Here is a 14,897-nt window from a genome sequence, read left to right on the forward strand (position 1 = left end):
GCCTGGCCATCCCACTCAAGCAAGGGACCATCCTGTGGCGGTGATGGGGCTCCCCCCAGATGGTCCATCCTCCCCAGGTAAGGACCATCCCACCCAGCCCCCCCCCCATCATCATCATCCTCACCTCCCCCCCCCAGCCAGCAGCTCACAAGTGCCAGGGGGGTCTGGTGCCCCCCATACCCGCTGTGCCCCCAACCCCAGGTACAGCCACACCCACGCCAGCACAGGAACCGGGGCAATGGGGAGGCCCCGATGTGGGGCCAGGCATGCCCTTGGCATGTGTTTACAAGCATGTGCGTGTTGAACATGCATGGTACCAAGGGCAGGCACCACCATCACCCCCGCTCCCCATGCCACTTTTGCAGCGCTCTATGGGCCAAGGCACAGCAAAGCTGGTTTGAATTGGTGTGGGCAAATCCAAGGTGCTAAAAAGCAAAAAAGAAAGAAAAAAGATAAATCTGTACCTAGCTTTTTATTATCATATGGAAATTATTACCATAAAAGCTGTGCGAGTCACATGGTCTCTATTTCTTACAGTCTGCTGTATTTTGTGTAATTAATGCAATTTAAAGCCTGTGGATCTTTATATTTTTTTTTTGTCGGTTGTGTCCTATAAACCATTTTCTAAAGGCACTGAATAAAGAAACGTTATCCTCTTGTAGCCTGGCTCCACACAATGATGGGGAGCCGGTAGTCGGGAGACCCCCTGGACCACATCCATAGCCCTGCATGGTACCTGGCGGTCGCAGCCATGGGCATCCTGCCCCTGCTCTGGTTATGTTTGTGGCTGGTGTGGGGGGGCACAGCCCTGCCTCCATGGAGCAGAAGACGGGTCCCAAGGGGTATGTCCTCAACGGGCCAGACTTCCAGCGGGATGGGAAATGAAGCACATTGTGACAGTGACACTCACTTATGTAGCCGAGACCCGGCCACGGTGCTGGCACTCAGGCTTGCATGGCACCTGCCTCCGGGCTTTTCTCCTGCGCCAGCACCTCAGTGGGGAGCTGGCGTGGCTCCTTGGCCAAGGCCAGCTCCACTGGCTGCTTGCGGCGGTTGTGCCGGATGCCCACACCAACGGCCGCCAGTAGGTAGATCACTGCCAGCAGCGTGAAGTAGCCGAAATACACGTAAAACTGCAAGAGAAGTAGGGAAAGAGTGATGCTTGCAGCCCTGCCCCCCCCCCCCCCCCCCCCCGCCTTCATCCCACACCACTAGGGGACCACCTCCATCCTAGGTGCTCCCCATCCCTACCTGGGGATGCACAGACAAGCCCAAGCCCCTCTTGTCAGCCACGACAATGGTGATGATGGTCTTCAGCACGGTGGCAAAGAAGGTGTTGACCCCAAAGACCAGCGCGCAGAGCTCTTTGGAGAGGGAGGTAGCAATCTGGAAACTGGGATAGAGGGGGGAACCAGTGAGCCCCTGGTGCCAGCCCAGCTGCCAGGGTGGGAGCAGGTCCTCAGGGGTACCACGCACATGGCAATGGGCACCAGGAACTGGTAGGAGCCACGGAAGAGGACATAGGCTGTGTAGCACAGCCAGATGTTGCTGGTGGTGTTCATGAGCAGGAGCAGCCCCGCCTGGAAAGCCGTCACCACCCCGATCACCAGCTCTGACCACAGCGTCCAGCGGATCTTTACATAGCCAGCAGCGAAGGAGGCGCCAGCCCCTGGGGAGGGGATGAAGGATGTTGTGAACACCTCACCAGCATGGGACCTACCTTGTGACCCCCAGCCTAGTTATGCTCATCTCACCTAGTGATGCTCACCTCATCAGCACTGCCAAACCACCCCCTGCATCCCCAAAAACCTAAGGACTGCCGTTCCCAGGGGACATAGCGGGATGGGGGGTCCCCCCACATGCCCACTGTCCCCAGCCCAGGCAAGTGTACCCAGCAGCGTGGAGGCAGCATCCACCCCTCCATTGTACACCTGGCGGTTGTCTGTGGCGGGGTAGATCTCATTCCAGAGGATCTGCACGTAGTACAGCATCAGGTAGTAACCGGCTGAGTTGAAGATCCACCACAAGGACCAGAGCTGGAGCTGGGGTTGCCTGGCCAGCGTTCCCACTTCCCGCAGCATACGGCACAGAGCTGCCTCCCGCCAGCCCTGCTTCCCCCCGCCACCATCCCCCCCGGCCATGTTGTCCAGCTCAGCAGGTGCAGACCCATCCCCAGCCTCCTTGGGCCGGTTGAAGAAGAGGCTGCGCCGGGGCCGCTCAAGGAAGAGGGTGAGGACAAGGCCGAAGCTGACGAAGCCTAATGAGACATAGTTGAGAGTGAGGAAGGAGACGTCACCAAAGGTGACACAGAGCTGGCCCAGCACTGAGCTGGTGAAGACGCCCAGGAGGACAGAGGAGCGGGAGTAGCTGGCCATACGCTGGTAGCGGGACGGGGCGACGAGGGAGAAGATGTAGGAGGAGTAGGCGATGCGGGCAGCCATGGTGATCCCATAGAAGAACTCCATCAGCTGCATGGCCAAGATGGAGGTGCCCAACACCAGCAGCAGCCAGATGGAGACGTGGCTCAGGCTCTGCAGCACCAGCACTGGCTTGTAGCACAGGTAGTCCGTCAGCAGGAAGATGGGCACCAGCACAGCCATGTAGGAGTAGGTCAGCACCGGCATGATCACGTTGGTCACCTGCCATGTGTGCAAGGAGGGGCTAAGCATGGGACACATCCCTGAGGGATGTCCTTGGCCCAGAGGAGTGCCGTTCGGGTGGGCACCAGCTGCTGACCCCCATCGCAGCACCTCCTTAGGGAGGAATGTGGCCCACAGCATGCTCAGTGGGGGGCTTGGCTGAGCCCCAGCCCCCTCCCGTGCCGGAAATGCAGCATTCCCACGGATACAGCAGCCTGCTGGGACCAGAGCCAGCATCCTTTGGTCAGGGGACTATGACATGTGGCCCCTCCTCATCTAACCCCATCACTGCCAGCAGCTCAGCAGTGCCCAGTCCTGCGCCCCGCACTGTGCACCGCGCCAGCATGGGAGGGTCTCCCTGGTGGGATGGGACAGGCCTTCTCCCAGCCTAGCACCCCCCTGCCATCCCACTGGCTGCCCAGGCAGGCAGGGGTCAGGCATCTCCCCCTCAAAACTGGTTGCCAGCCTGGGCATGAGGTCTTATGCTGGGGAAAGTTGAGCCTGGGACTTCGGGGACAGGGTGACCTCGCAGCCCAGGTAGACAGGGACATGCTGCCAGCTGGACCCATACCACACCACTTTCTCCCCCCAAAAAAGCACCACCATGCGTCACCACACACCGCCTTGCCTGGGACATGGCACGCCTGTACCTCTCCATGCCCCAGGACCTCAGGAGGATGCTCTGCTCAGCCCCAGGGTGGTGATCATGTCTGGAAAGGGGGACACCGGGGGTACAGGCTGCCCGTGGCTCACCTCTGCCTGTGTGAAGTTCTTGTCAGCCCCCAGGAGATATGGGGTGATGAAGCTCTCCCCGGGACGGATCTGCGTCATGAAGCCATAGAAGCAGAGGTAGAAGACTTGTAGTTTCCAGTGCTGGTCTGGCACCGTCTCCGATGCTGGCTTTTTGGCATCATCATCCTTCTTGGGCATGGCTCTGCCAGCTCTGCAGCGGGACGGCAGTGTTATCCTGGGGACCGTCAGCTAGACAGGCTTTGCTGGGCCAGGCAGCCCCTCTCTGGCTGCAGGCACTTTCCAACACATCGAAAGCCACGTCGCTGCAGTTTCTGGGGAGAAAGCAGCATTTGGCACAGGCTCAAATTCCTCCATAATCGCAAGGCAAATAAATACCACTACCTTCTCCCCAGGAGATGTTCTTGCAAGAAGAAAAGCAGCTGCATGTTTTGCTGTTCAAAAGCTGGGGGGGCCCATTTTGGGCAGCATTTGTAAATCGCACATATAAAGAGCGTAGATGCACAGTGCCTGGCTCTGCAGCAGCACATCCTTGGCTCCCATCACCTCCTTTTTCTCCCTTTTAAGAGTCAGTGGGATTTTATCCCCTCCCCAAAGCAACACCTCCCTCTGAGCCCAGTTGCTCCACTGCAGATGTGGAGGCAGAGGGATGCAGATGCCCCGTGCCAGGGGTGCTCCTGAGGGAGACAGCAGCAGCTGCGGGGACCGTGCCAGTAGTGAAAGTGAGTTAATGTGCACACCGGGCACGGGGCTGCCCATGTTCTACATTAGCTAGGTGGCTGGCAGGATTTTAGCCAAGACACAGGCAAGCGGCTGCCCCTCGGCTCTCCCCCGCTGGGACACGATGCTCACGCAGCATCTCCCAGCCTGGGGAGAATGCAAAATGCCACGAGGTTCACAGTCCAGAGGGGGATTAAATGCTCAAATCCTGCAGTTTGGTCGCAGGAAAGCTGGCAGCACCAAGGAGGCCCGATTAGTGGTCACGGGATGAAGGCAAGGAAGGGAGAAGGCCTGGCCCAGGCATCCTCTCAGTGTTCCCCGCTCTCATAGCAAGTCACCGACGGCACTTTCAAGCCATAAAAATCTACGTGTGCCAATCCATGCCATGGGAACAAGGTCTAGAAACCCGATTACCCTGCTAATTGCAGAATGACTAATCACAGTCATTAAAAAGTAAGTCCATGGTTCCAGTCCGTGCCCCTCCACTGCCATCCTGCATGGTGAGACTTGGGGGCTCACCTCTGAAGACCCCCCCCAGATACTGCATGCAGCTAATGTGGAAATAAGCTGGTGCCAGTGCCAGCAGGGGAAGCTGGTCATGATCCAAACCAAAAGCAGCAGTGGGAAGCGGGGTGGCCATTCGCCCCAGCGAGGCCTCACCAGCCTTCCCATGCGATTTCAGCACTGGTGCCTGAGCATCACCAAAACGCACATGTCCTGGAGCTCACAGCTGGGCAAACAGCCCCTACCTTCCAAATAGGTCCCTGGGGAGCGGGGCAGGGATTCAGTGCTCACTTACTCCCACAGCTGATGCTGGCTTGGGTGCTGGATGGAGCACTGCAAGCCCCAGCGCTGTGCTGGGAAGGGCAAGGGGGCAAGGACTGGGGGCTAAACACCCCCCGAACACCTACCCCAGCACCGCACCATGCCATACCCACCCAGGGCCCCTGCCAACCACAGCTACCTGGACTATGCCCCATCTCCTGCTTGTCCCCAAGCTGGGCTGCGGATGTGAGCGATCGTCACCTCCAGCAGCCGCTCTCTGTGGGGCAGCCCCCCGCCATGTGCTCCAGGACCCCGATGGGCTGTTTTCCACCTTCAGCTCCAAACCCAATTGGGAAGCAGATGCTCCCCGTTTCCTTTCATGTCCATCTCAACTGCTCATCCCTGGCTCAAAGGAAACCATCCACGTTAAACCTGGGATACAGTTCTGTGCTGCTGTCCCAGTGCCACTGTCCCCAGGAGCACTGGCTCCTAACTCCTAGCATGTGTGTCCCCACACATGCAGGGACCCCAGCCCTGAACCCATCTGGCCAGACCCAGCTCCACCTTCCAGACCATGCATGGAGCTGCCACCACTCGAGGTGAGTGGGTGCAAGTCCCAAGGGATCCTCCCAGCTCAATGCTGTCACTTCTCTGCCCTGGTGCAAGCCAGGCAGAGAGAGGGAGCAGAGCACAGGCGGTTATCACTGTGTGAACCTAGTTATCGCCAGGTTATCCTGGTGTGACCTTGACACGGGATCATTATTGTGCTACGCAGTTGTCAACCTGTGGCCAGGGGTGATGCGGGTGGCTAAGCTCAGGCACAGCTCCCCCAGGGAGCCACAGCCACCACAGTCCGGACAGGACAGCCCCAGGGGGGGGCTGGGGGGATGCTCTCCCTGCAGCCACATGTTGGTGGCACAGAAGTGATGTCACCAAAGCATGACAAATTTTGTGGAGAGCCACCGAGCGGGCAGGGGATGGGGGTGTGCAAGTCCCTGGGGCACCTTCCCCAGAACGGGGGGGAATTTCCCCAAAATACACCCTTGCCCACTGTGTGGGCACCTATTTGCCTCCCCCCCCAACACCCAAGGGATGGGTGGCTCCTTCAGGTGCTGGGGGGTGGTTTGGAGTGCACATGGTAGAGGAGGGTGTTGGGGGGGGTGCGCGGCAGCAGCTCACCCTGAGACAGGGCACCCTGCGTACCCTGGGGGCACTCCACATCTCCAGCATCCCGGGCACCAAGGGGGGCACTCGAGGGGCACCCACATCCCCGGCATCCCAGGTACCCCGGGCATCCCGGGGACACCACACATCCCCGGGCACCCCAGCACTGGGGGCACCACAGCACCCTGCACCCCCGCAGCCGGGCCGTACCTGGGGGGGCGGCGAGCATGGGGGCGGCGGGCCGTACACGCCAGGGTGCAGTGGGGGGGTCCCGGGGCTCCCCGCAGCCCCGCTGCCGCCGGAGCCGAAGCAACCGCAGGAGGAGGAAGAGGAGGACGACGACGACGAGGAGGAGGAGGAGGAGGAGGAGAAGGAGGATATGGGGGGCCCTCGGGAAATGTAGTCGTGCCCCACGTGCGGGGCGGCGGCGGGACTACAAGGCCCACAGTGCAGCAGGCAGGAGGAAGAGGAGGAGGAGAAAGAGGAAGAGGAGGAGGAGCCCGAGCCCGAGCCTGAACTCGGCTAGCATAGGAGTAGAGCGCTGTCTGTTGCCTGTGGTTGTGTGTGTAAGACGGAGATAAATCCCCCCCGAAAGTATCGCCTCCGCATCCTGCCCGCGCAGCCCCCGGCGGAGGGGGGACACCCTTCGTCCGGCTCCTCCCCACCGGCGTCAGCTCCCAGCCCATCTACCGTCGTCTCTGGGCTGCGGAGCTCCTCGCCCTGCATCCCGCCAGGCTGGCTCGGCAGCATCCCCGGGGAGGCTGCCCACCGCCTTGGCTCCCCCCCCAGTGATTTAACGCCCCGCCGCCCATAGCTGCTTGGATTTATTTCTGCCCCACATTTTTTACAGGGCGGGAGGGGATTTGTTACAGTCTGGGCTGTACCACGTCCCAGAGGGTCCTGGACATGGCGCTGCCCGCTGGGCTCAGAGCAAAAATCGCCAAATACGCTCTTCCCCTGGCACAGCCTGGCAGCAGCCACCCAGGATGTGCTTATGGGGTGGGACCAGGCCATGAGGACAACGGGGGCTGAACCACACAGCCTGCACTGGTCCCGGAGGCAAGAGCATCCACAGAGGGAAACTAAGCGGAGGTGGGGATCCTCGAGGATGGGGCCCCGGAGCTGGGGCCCCCATCTCCCGGGAGATGACACATCTTCTGAGAGCATCTTCTCTCCCCCCTTTCCTCTCTCTCTCCCTTACCCTGCCAGAAGCAAATGCAACCTGGCAGGGCTCAGCTACTCCACTGAAATATTTATATGCTCCTGCCTGGAAGTGCGGCAGTGGGATCCCAGATGTCCAGGGATCGTCACACCCCCCCGCCAAGGGCTGTGAGGGGTCCAGGCAGCCACACCCCAGCCTAGGGTCTTCCCACCCAGAGGTCTCCCATCCCATTGAGTCCCCCAGCACGCATGCAAAGATGCTCACCGCCAAACCACCGCAGTGGGGGCTGGACCAGCATTTATTTCACTTGGGATTTTCTCCTCCTTTCCTGAGCCAAACGTATAGAGCCAGGGTGTGTTATTTAGGTGGGGGACATTCCAGCTCCTTTCTTTAATGATGGTACATTTGCTCTCACAAGCAGTTTCCTCCCTGGGGAGGAAACCAGGACACCAGGACAGCTTCGGTGCTGCAGAAGAAGCCAGCTCATGTCACCTCCCAGGCAGGCGCTGGTCCTGGAGAGGATGGCAAGACCACAGCAGACATGTCTGCAAGCTCCTCATGCCCACCATGCACTTACCCTGGGCAGGGGCACAGCCTTTGATGGGTCCCGTCTCTCCATCCCCTGATTGCCAGGACAGTGGCAGGGTTGGGTCCCTTCCTTATGTGCAGCAGGACCTGGGTGCAGGAGCACCCCAGAGTGTGGGTCCAGGGCGATGTTGTGCACCTGGGCAATGCCAGCATCGTGGGGGCACTGGTGGGCCTTAATGTCCCTGAGTACTGTCACCCTGAGCAGTGTCACCTCAGGCCCCCACCCACCCACCCCAGTCACCCCTTGGCAAAGTCATGCTGCCGCTACCAGCTCCAGTCACTGGCTGGACTCCCCCCAGCCTGTGATAGCACCCAGGGGTGCAAGGGCCGGGCTGCCAGACGCATTTGTGCAAGGGCCAGGCTGCTAGGAGCATTTGTGCAAAGAGGGCAGGATGCTGGCAGCACAGGGCACCCCAGCCTCCCATCAGTCGGCTCATGGGGGGGGGCAACCCCCCAGGCCTGAGGGCTGGCATCCCCCAGTGCCCAGCTGCTGAGGCTTGGGGCTGGGGCTGGGATTTGGCTTCAGCACAAAGGATGGGGCTGGGGCAGGAACAGGGGCAGGGGCTTGGGCAGGGGCTGGAGCAGGGCAGGAACTAGGGCAGGGGCTGGGTAGGGGCAGAGCAGGTTTAGGGGCAGGAACAGGAGCAGGAGCTGTAGCAGGGGGAGGGCAGGGCAGGAGCAGGGATTGGTAGGGGCAAGAGCAGGAGCTGGAGCAGGACCAGTGTCAAGGTCTGGTGGAGGGGCTTGAGCAGGGTCTGGGACATAGGCATGGGCTTGAGCGGGGGCAGGGACAAGGGCAGGGCAGAGGCAGAGGCTGGGAAATGGGCAGTGGCTGGGGCAGAGAAGGGCAGGGACAGGGGGAAGTCAGGGGCTGGGAAAGGGGCTGGGGCAGGGGGTTCAGTAGGGGCAGGGGCAAGGCAGGAACACGAGCTAGGACTGGTCAGAGGCAGGGGAGGGGCAGGGGCAGGAGCTGGGCCAGGGCTGGGGTATGGGCAGGTGTATGGGCTGGGGCTGCAGCTGGAGCTGGGGCAGGGGCAGGGGCAGGGGCAGGGGCAGGGGCAGGGGCAGGGGCAGGGCCAGGGCTGGCAGAGGCAGGCAGGGCCTGGGGTAGGGTAAGGTAAGGGGTTGCGGCAGGACGAGGGGCAGGGGCTGGAGCTGGGGGAGCGGCCTGGCAGGGGCAGGGCAGGAGCAAGAACTGAGGTGTGGGCAGAAGCTGGGACTGGGCAGGGCAGGGGCAAGGGCTGGGGCAAGAACTGGCGCAGGGGCAGGGGCTTGGGCAGGCGCTGGGGCAGGGCCAGGGCTGAGGCAGGCAGGCAGGAGCTGGGGTAGGGCAGGGTAAGGTAAGGAGTTGCGGCAGGACCAGGGGCAAGGGCTGGAGCTGGGATAGCGGCAGGGGTAGGGGCAGGGGCAGTAGCAGGACCAGAACCAGGAGCTTGGGCACGGGCAGGAACTGGGGCAGGGCGCGGGTGGGGCAGGCAGGGGGCGGTGCGGCGGGTGGGCCGGGCAGAGCCTGAGGGGCCGGGCAGGGCTGCGGGGGCCGGGCAGAGCCTGGGGGGCCGGGCAGGGCTGCGGGGGCCGGGCAGGGCTGCGGGGGCCGGGCAGAGCCGGGGGGGCCGGGCAGGGCTGCGGGGGCCGGGCAGGGCGCACCCGCTCAGCTTCGGCTGCCGCCTCCCTGGGAGGGAGCCCCGCCGCGCCCTCCCGGCCCCCAACTCCGCCGCTCCTCTCCTGCCTAGCCCTGCCTGCCCCTGCCCGATCCCTCCCCGCTCTGCACAGCCCGTCGCTCCGTCCGTCCGTCCAGGGGCAGGTAGGGGCTTGCCTTCCCCGGGGCGTTGTTTTGTGGGAGGGGGCGGGCTCGGGGGGGGGCCCGAGACGGAGCCGCCAGTGCCGGTGCCGGTGCCGGTGCCGGAGGAGCTGCGGCCCCACACCGGACGGCAGCGCGCTGCCCCCGCCCTGCTCCGTCCGGGTCCATCCTTGGAGCGGTGGTGGGGGTGGGGGTGGCGGGTTAGGGGGACACAGCCCCTGCGACGAGGAGGCGGCTCCCTCGTGCGGTATCACTCCGGGAACCAGCCCGGGAGCAGGAGTCGAGCACCCTCCAAACCCAGGGAGCCTCTGCAGAGTGGTGGGTCCCCCCTGTCCCCATCCCGAGGGGGTCCCCCCGTGCCCTTCCACCTCCCTGGGTGTGCATCTCTGTGAGGCCGCTGAAGAGTTTTCCATTCCTGACTCCCAGCCCGGGATGCTGCTTGACTTGGCAAGGGCTGGCCTCCGCCAAAGCAAGTCCCAAAGCGCTGTCTGCGTGGCCCTGGCCCACAAGCCAGAGTCCCAAAGGGAGGTGTCTTGCCAAGCCCTCTGCCTGCCGCGACAGGGAGAAGTGCTCATGGGGACGGGTGATGGCAGGGATGCTGCGCAGGCAAGCCCTGGCCACTAGCTTTCAGGTGGTGGCTTTCGGGTGCGAGCATCCCACGGGGTCCCACTGCTGTCAATCTAGTGGTCGTTTCTGAGCTCCAGATCTGGGCATGCCAGTCACCAAGCACCCACCAAGCAGCTCATCGGTGCACCCAGCTGGGGCAGATGCAGCCCCAGCATCAGTACCAGGGAGAGGAAGGGGGCTCAGGCCTTGTTTCTGGAGCACACGCCTCCAAGCTTACCCCGCAGTTGGGAAAATCATCTCCTGGGAGCCCATTTCCCCAGCTGGGACCTTTCTGTCCTTCTTCCAAAATTGAGCTGGTTGATCACCACGTGCCCCGAGGAAGCACAGGGTAGGGTATGCTGCGCTGGGGTTGCTCCCCCCTCCCCACTGGAGCCATCACCCCCCATCACCTGGAGCTGGGTCAAGAGGGGTAGGTTTATTTGGGTATCACCCTTGGGGCAGTGGGCGGCATTTATTGCCCAGCTCCTCCCAGAGAGTCCCTCCGGGGTCTGGGTGAGGCCTTGCTGACCCATCCTGGGGAGCAGGGTGCCCATGCCCCTTCCCTGCAGCAGCCCAGCCCTGTGCAGCCTCCTCTGGCAGCTGCTGTGCTGCAGAGTGTCCCCACCCTGATGCAGATGCTGCATGGCCCCCCGGGAATGGCGCAGAGCCCCATGCCGCAGGGCATCCTCGCCCAGCTTGCAGCACGGTGAGCCTGGGGCAGATGGGGCAGCTTGGGGCTGTGATGCGCTGGGGCTCCCACGGTACTGGGGGTGTGGGGTGAAGCTGGGTGCTGTGTCCACACAGCACGGTGCAGACAACCCAGGCTTTCCCGGCCTGCAGCCATGGACAGTGCGAGCTCTCTCTCCACCCTTGTGAGAGGAGTGAGTGTCTGTGCATCCCAAGGGATGTCATAATGAGGGACTGGCTGGTCCTGGTAGGAGATGCACTGGACGCTGCTGTGTGCTGGGGTCTGAGTGGGGCTGGGAGGTGCACAGGGGTCCCTGAGGGTGGAGGGGATGGATAGGAGTACCTACCACAGACCAGCTCTGGCTGTAAGCAAGCAGCCTGGGGATGGAGAGCCCTGTGGGAGGTGAAGGCAGCACCCAAAATCTTTGTGACCTATTCCATGCTTTCTGGGAGCGTTTCCATAGCGGCCTCTGGGAGGATGCAAGAGGGAAACCCCTGCCTGAGCTCACTTTACATGATGGCCGAGGAGGTGTAGCTCTGCTGTGAAGTTCAGGGCAGGCCCATGCAGGTGCCAAAACCACTGCAAGACACTGCTGGGGTGGGTAGAGCGCTGTGCTGCCTGAGCCCCGGGTCTGTGGGGCTGCTGCAAGAGGCTCCAGCCCAGGTTAGTGGGTACAAATATAACCTCTGGCTGCCTTCCCTTCTCTTTTCAATGGCTCCAGGAGAGCATGGGCTTGTTTCAGGGCTGGAGCTGGCTCCCACCCACCCAGTTGTCATGCCTGCACAGCAAGGCTGGGGTGCTATAGCCACCCCTGCATACGCGGTGTCCCTCCCACGGGGCAAAGCCTGGGGAGGGGGAACACATGTCCCCAGACATCCCCGCCCTGGCTGCCGCAGCAGGGTTCAGGCAGCTGCCAGCAGCGCTAATGGCAGCACTTCCTCTCCGCCTCGGCGCTCTGCCGGAAGCTCTGCTTCTTCACGCTGCTAATTTGGCAGGTGAATTAACAGCGCTAAAATGCATCCGGCATCCCATGCGGTGCCCGCTGGCTGTCCTTCCCTGCATGGAGGCTGCGGGGACGCTGGAGACACATGCCAGGCTGGGGGACACTGTTCATGTCCTTCGGGTGGACCCTTCGCTCCCAGCCCTGGGGCAGTGATATCTAGGGCAGGTACAGGGGCATCCTTCATCTTCCTGCCCGTCCCAGTGCAGCAATGCAGAAATAGATCCGCTTTTCATCAGGCTGGCAGGCAAGCTGGGTGCTAGCACCTCTCTGACTGCCTGCGGAGAAAACACAAAGAAGAAAACCTCTTTTTAACACAGAAAGTCCCTCCTTTAAGTGTCCCCAAGGAGCTGTTTTCTGTCGAGGAGAGAATATGGGATTTTCCAGCAGGCAGGTTCCCCCCATTTTGGGGAAAGCCAATTGAGACTTGGCACACAATTGATGGGGAGTTCTTTACAGGAGCTACAGACTGTTCGTGGCTTCCTAAGTGAAGCAAGCACTCAGGAGTGCAAAAACTAAATGCTTTCTTCTGAAAATGGCAAAATAGAGCACTTTGAATTTTCCACCATTTTTTTTTTGGTTGCTTCTTCCCTTTGCTGAACCCCAAACTCTAGCCTGTTTCGGCAGGCTTTGCGACGAGACATGCAGAAGACCGATGCCACTCCCCAGCTGGGGTGAATGTTTCCAGCCCCCTTTGGTCCGGCAGCAGCCTACCACCAGGGTCTTGTGGCATGTGCCCCCTCATCCCAGCTTTGCCAGGGGAGCATTGGCATTGTGTCCACCAGCCTGGTGGGTGCACACGATGGGGAAACCCAGGGTCAACTGGAGGAGGAGAAAGAGGGTCCACATGCGAGGGCAACCAGCTGGCATCTCCCAGGAAGGGGTTAATCCTGGAGCTCCAGATCTGGTATCCTATTGCTGGCTGCTTTGGGTAAAAGCTTTTTTGGCTTGGTTTCAAGGGCAGTGGCTGAAAGATGACTCATGCATCCCTGCCACCAAGGAGTAAACCCTCTTGTCCAGACTTTCCCAGTGCAAGGTGATGGTTTCCTGAAAATCCAAGTGCCCTGGAGGGCCCTGGTCTGCTGGCCCGGGGTTTGGGAAAAGCTGCTTCCCAGCAGTGCTAGGACTGGCTTGTCCTTAGGGGATTAGTGCGTGGCAGCATTTCCATGCATGGGTGCTGGGTGATGCTGAAGCGCCTGTGCAGGTGTCCTGGGGATGGGGACCTGCTGTGGCAGGCGTGGGGTGAGTGACCAGCACAGCCTGCCCACACTTGGCTCGGGGTAAGAAGGGAGCAGGGTCTTTTCTTAAAAGCCACTAAATGATAATAACTTAAGCAATGCATTTGGAAATGTAAGCAACATGCTGTTGCAAGTGGAGGTAGCAAATGCTCTGCTTATTCCCGATGTTAGCCACTAGGCTGCTGCTTGTTGGAGGGGTTTCTCATCTGCAACATGTGGCTTTGCTCTGCATGGTTTGGAGCTCCCCCTCAACGTGTTCGTAGTGAATGTTGCATGAACACAGGACTCAAGGAAACTCCAAACCACAGCCAGCATGGGGCTGGGGGTGCTGCCAGGGGTCTTTGCCTTGAAACCTTGACACCTTCCCCCTTGTGCAAACACACCATGACATGGACTCTACCCCCCAGGTCCCCCCATGACATGGTTTGGACGTTTCTGGTTGTGACATCTTTGATCCTTCAACCTTGCGAGGATCTTGCAGGGTTTGCCACTGGGCAGCTAAATGCCTTGCATTGCACTGGGGCATGTTGTTTGGAGGATGCTTTCGCCCCAGCACAACCTGACTCTCATCCCTTTTTGTCTGCAGGTCAAGAGCCTCCTGGCCAGCTGCACCGTCACCTTCCCAACACTGCCAGATGTGCCTCTGAGTCGTGCTGCACAGGGGACCAGTCCCAGGGGTAAGGAGACAGGAACGGCCCTGCCGCAGCTCCAGGGCTGCCCAGGGGACTCCAGGCATGATAGTGGCATGTCCTTCCCCAGCACAGGTCATGCCAGCTGGTGGCAAGGCCAGGCCAGACCTGCTCAGTGCTGCCGAGGAGTGGTGTGTGGTCACTCCATCCCCTCTTACCCAGGTGATGTTAAGAAGCCGGATGATCTACGATGAGGTCCCCGCTGCCCATTGTGCTCCTGAAATTATAAAAATGAGGACTTTCAGTGATGGTAGTGGATGAGAGCATCCAGGTTTCACTCCCTGAAGTGAACATCTCCTCCCTTTTGTGTGTTTTGGGAAAGTCCACAGGAGAGCCCCTCCCAGTGTGCAGGCAAAAACCAGAAGGATTGGAAGAAGTTTTGAGGTTTCAGGGCGAAATGATTTCATACCAGGCAGCCTAATCCATCTCTGGAGTCACCCTGCTGCCTGATCTGGGCAGGAGCTAGACCAGAGACCTCCAGAGATGCTCACAGCCTGACTAGCTCTGTGCCTCTGGCTTTCCTTCATATATGGAAACAATTCACTGTTTAAAGGCTTTTATTTGACTGATAACATGAAGGCAATGTTTTAGGGAGCTGTAGACAGGAGACCCCAGGGTATCTGTGGAATGAAGCCCTTCCCTGTGATGGTGCAAGCCTCTCCACTGTGGTTGCCCCTGGCCACTCCATGAAACGCACCTTGGGAATCTTGGGAAGCTGCAAAGCCCAAAGCCAGCAGGCAAAATCCATACGTTTCTGACATCTCATAGCTTTGGGGGAGATTATCCTGATCTGGCTATGTTAGATGCTTTGTGTCAGGGGAGGATGCCTCGGGGATGCCCAGGGTGGGCTCCCTGAGCTTGTGCAGGTCAAGGAATCTTGCAGGACATAAGGCTGTGATGGGGAGGATGGTGGGTGCATGGCAAGGTGCAGGGAAGCAGCCCTGTAGCATCATCAGGGTTTTAGTGTCTGCTGAAAAATCCACCTAGGGGGACCTCTTCAGACCTTGCTGGTCTGGACACCACTGTGACTCACTTTCCCCACCTGGAAAATATGTTACCCCTCCAGGGGATTTTGGACACCAGTGCA

The 14,897-nt window shown here is 60.6% G+C and overlaps 1 protein-coding gene across 1 annotated transcript; it reads right to left on the reverse strand.

Moving 5' to 3' along the window:
- Positions 1 to 944: 944 nt before the first annotated feature.
- SLC19A1 (solute carrier family 19 member 1) lies at positions 945 to 3,569 on the reverse strand. Its single transcript, XM_075711181.1, has 5 exons — positions 3,393 to 3,569; positions 1,892 to 2,639; positions 1,477 to 1,669; positions 1,252 to 1,393; positions 945 to 1,133 (listed from the first exon to the last, which is right to left on the reverse strand). The coding sequence occupies exons 1-5, from the start codon at positions 3,567 to 3,569 to the stop codon at positions 945 to 947; spliced, it is 1,449 nt and encodes a 482-aa protein (XP_075567296.1).
- Positions 3,570 to 14,897: the final 11,328 nt, after the last annotated feature.

This window comes from Pelecanus crispus, chromosome 5, assembly GCF_030463565.1.
Source record: "Pelecanus crispus isolate bPelCri1 chromosome 5, bPelCri1.pri, whole genome shotgun sequence".
Taxonomy (NCBI): Eukaryota; Metazoa; Chordata; class Aves; order Pelecaniformes; family Pelecanidae; genus Pelecanus; species Pelecanus crispus.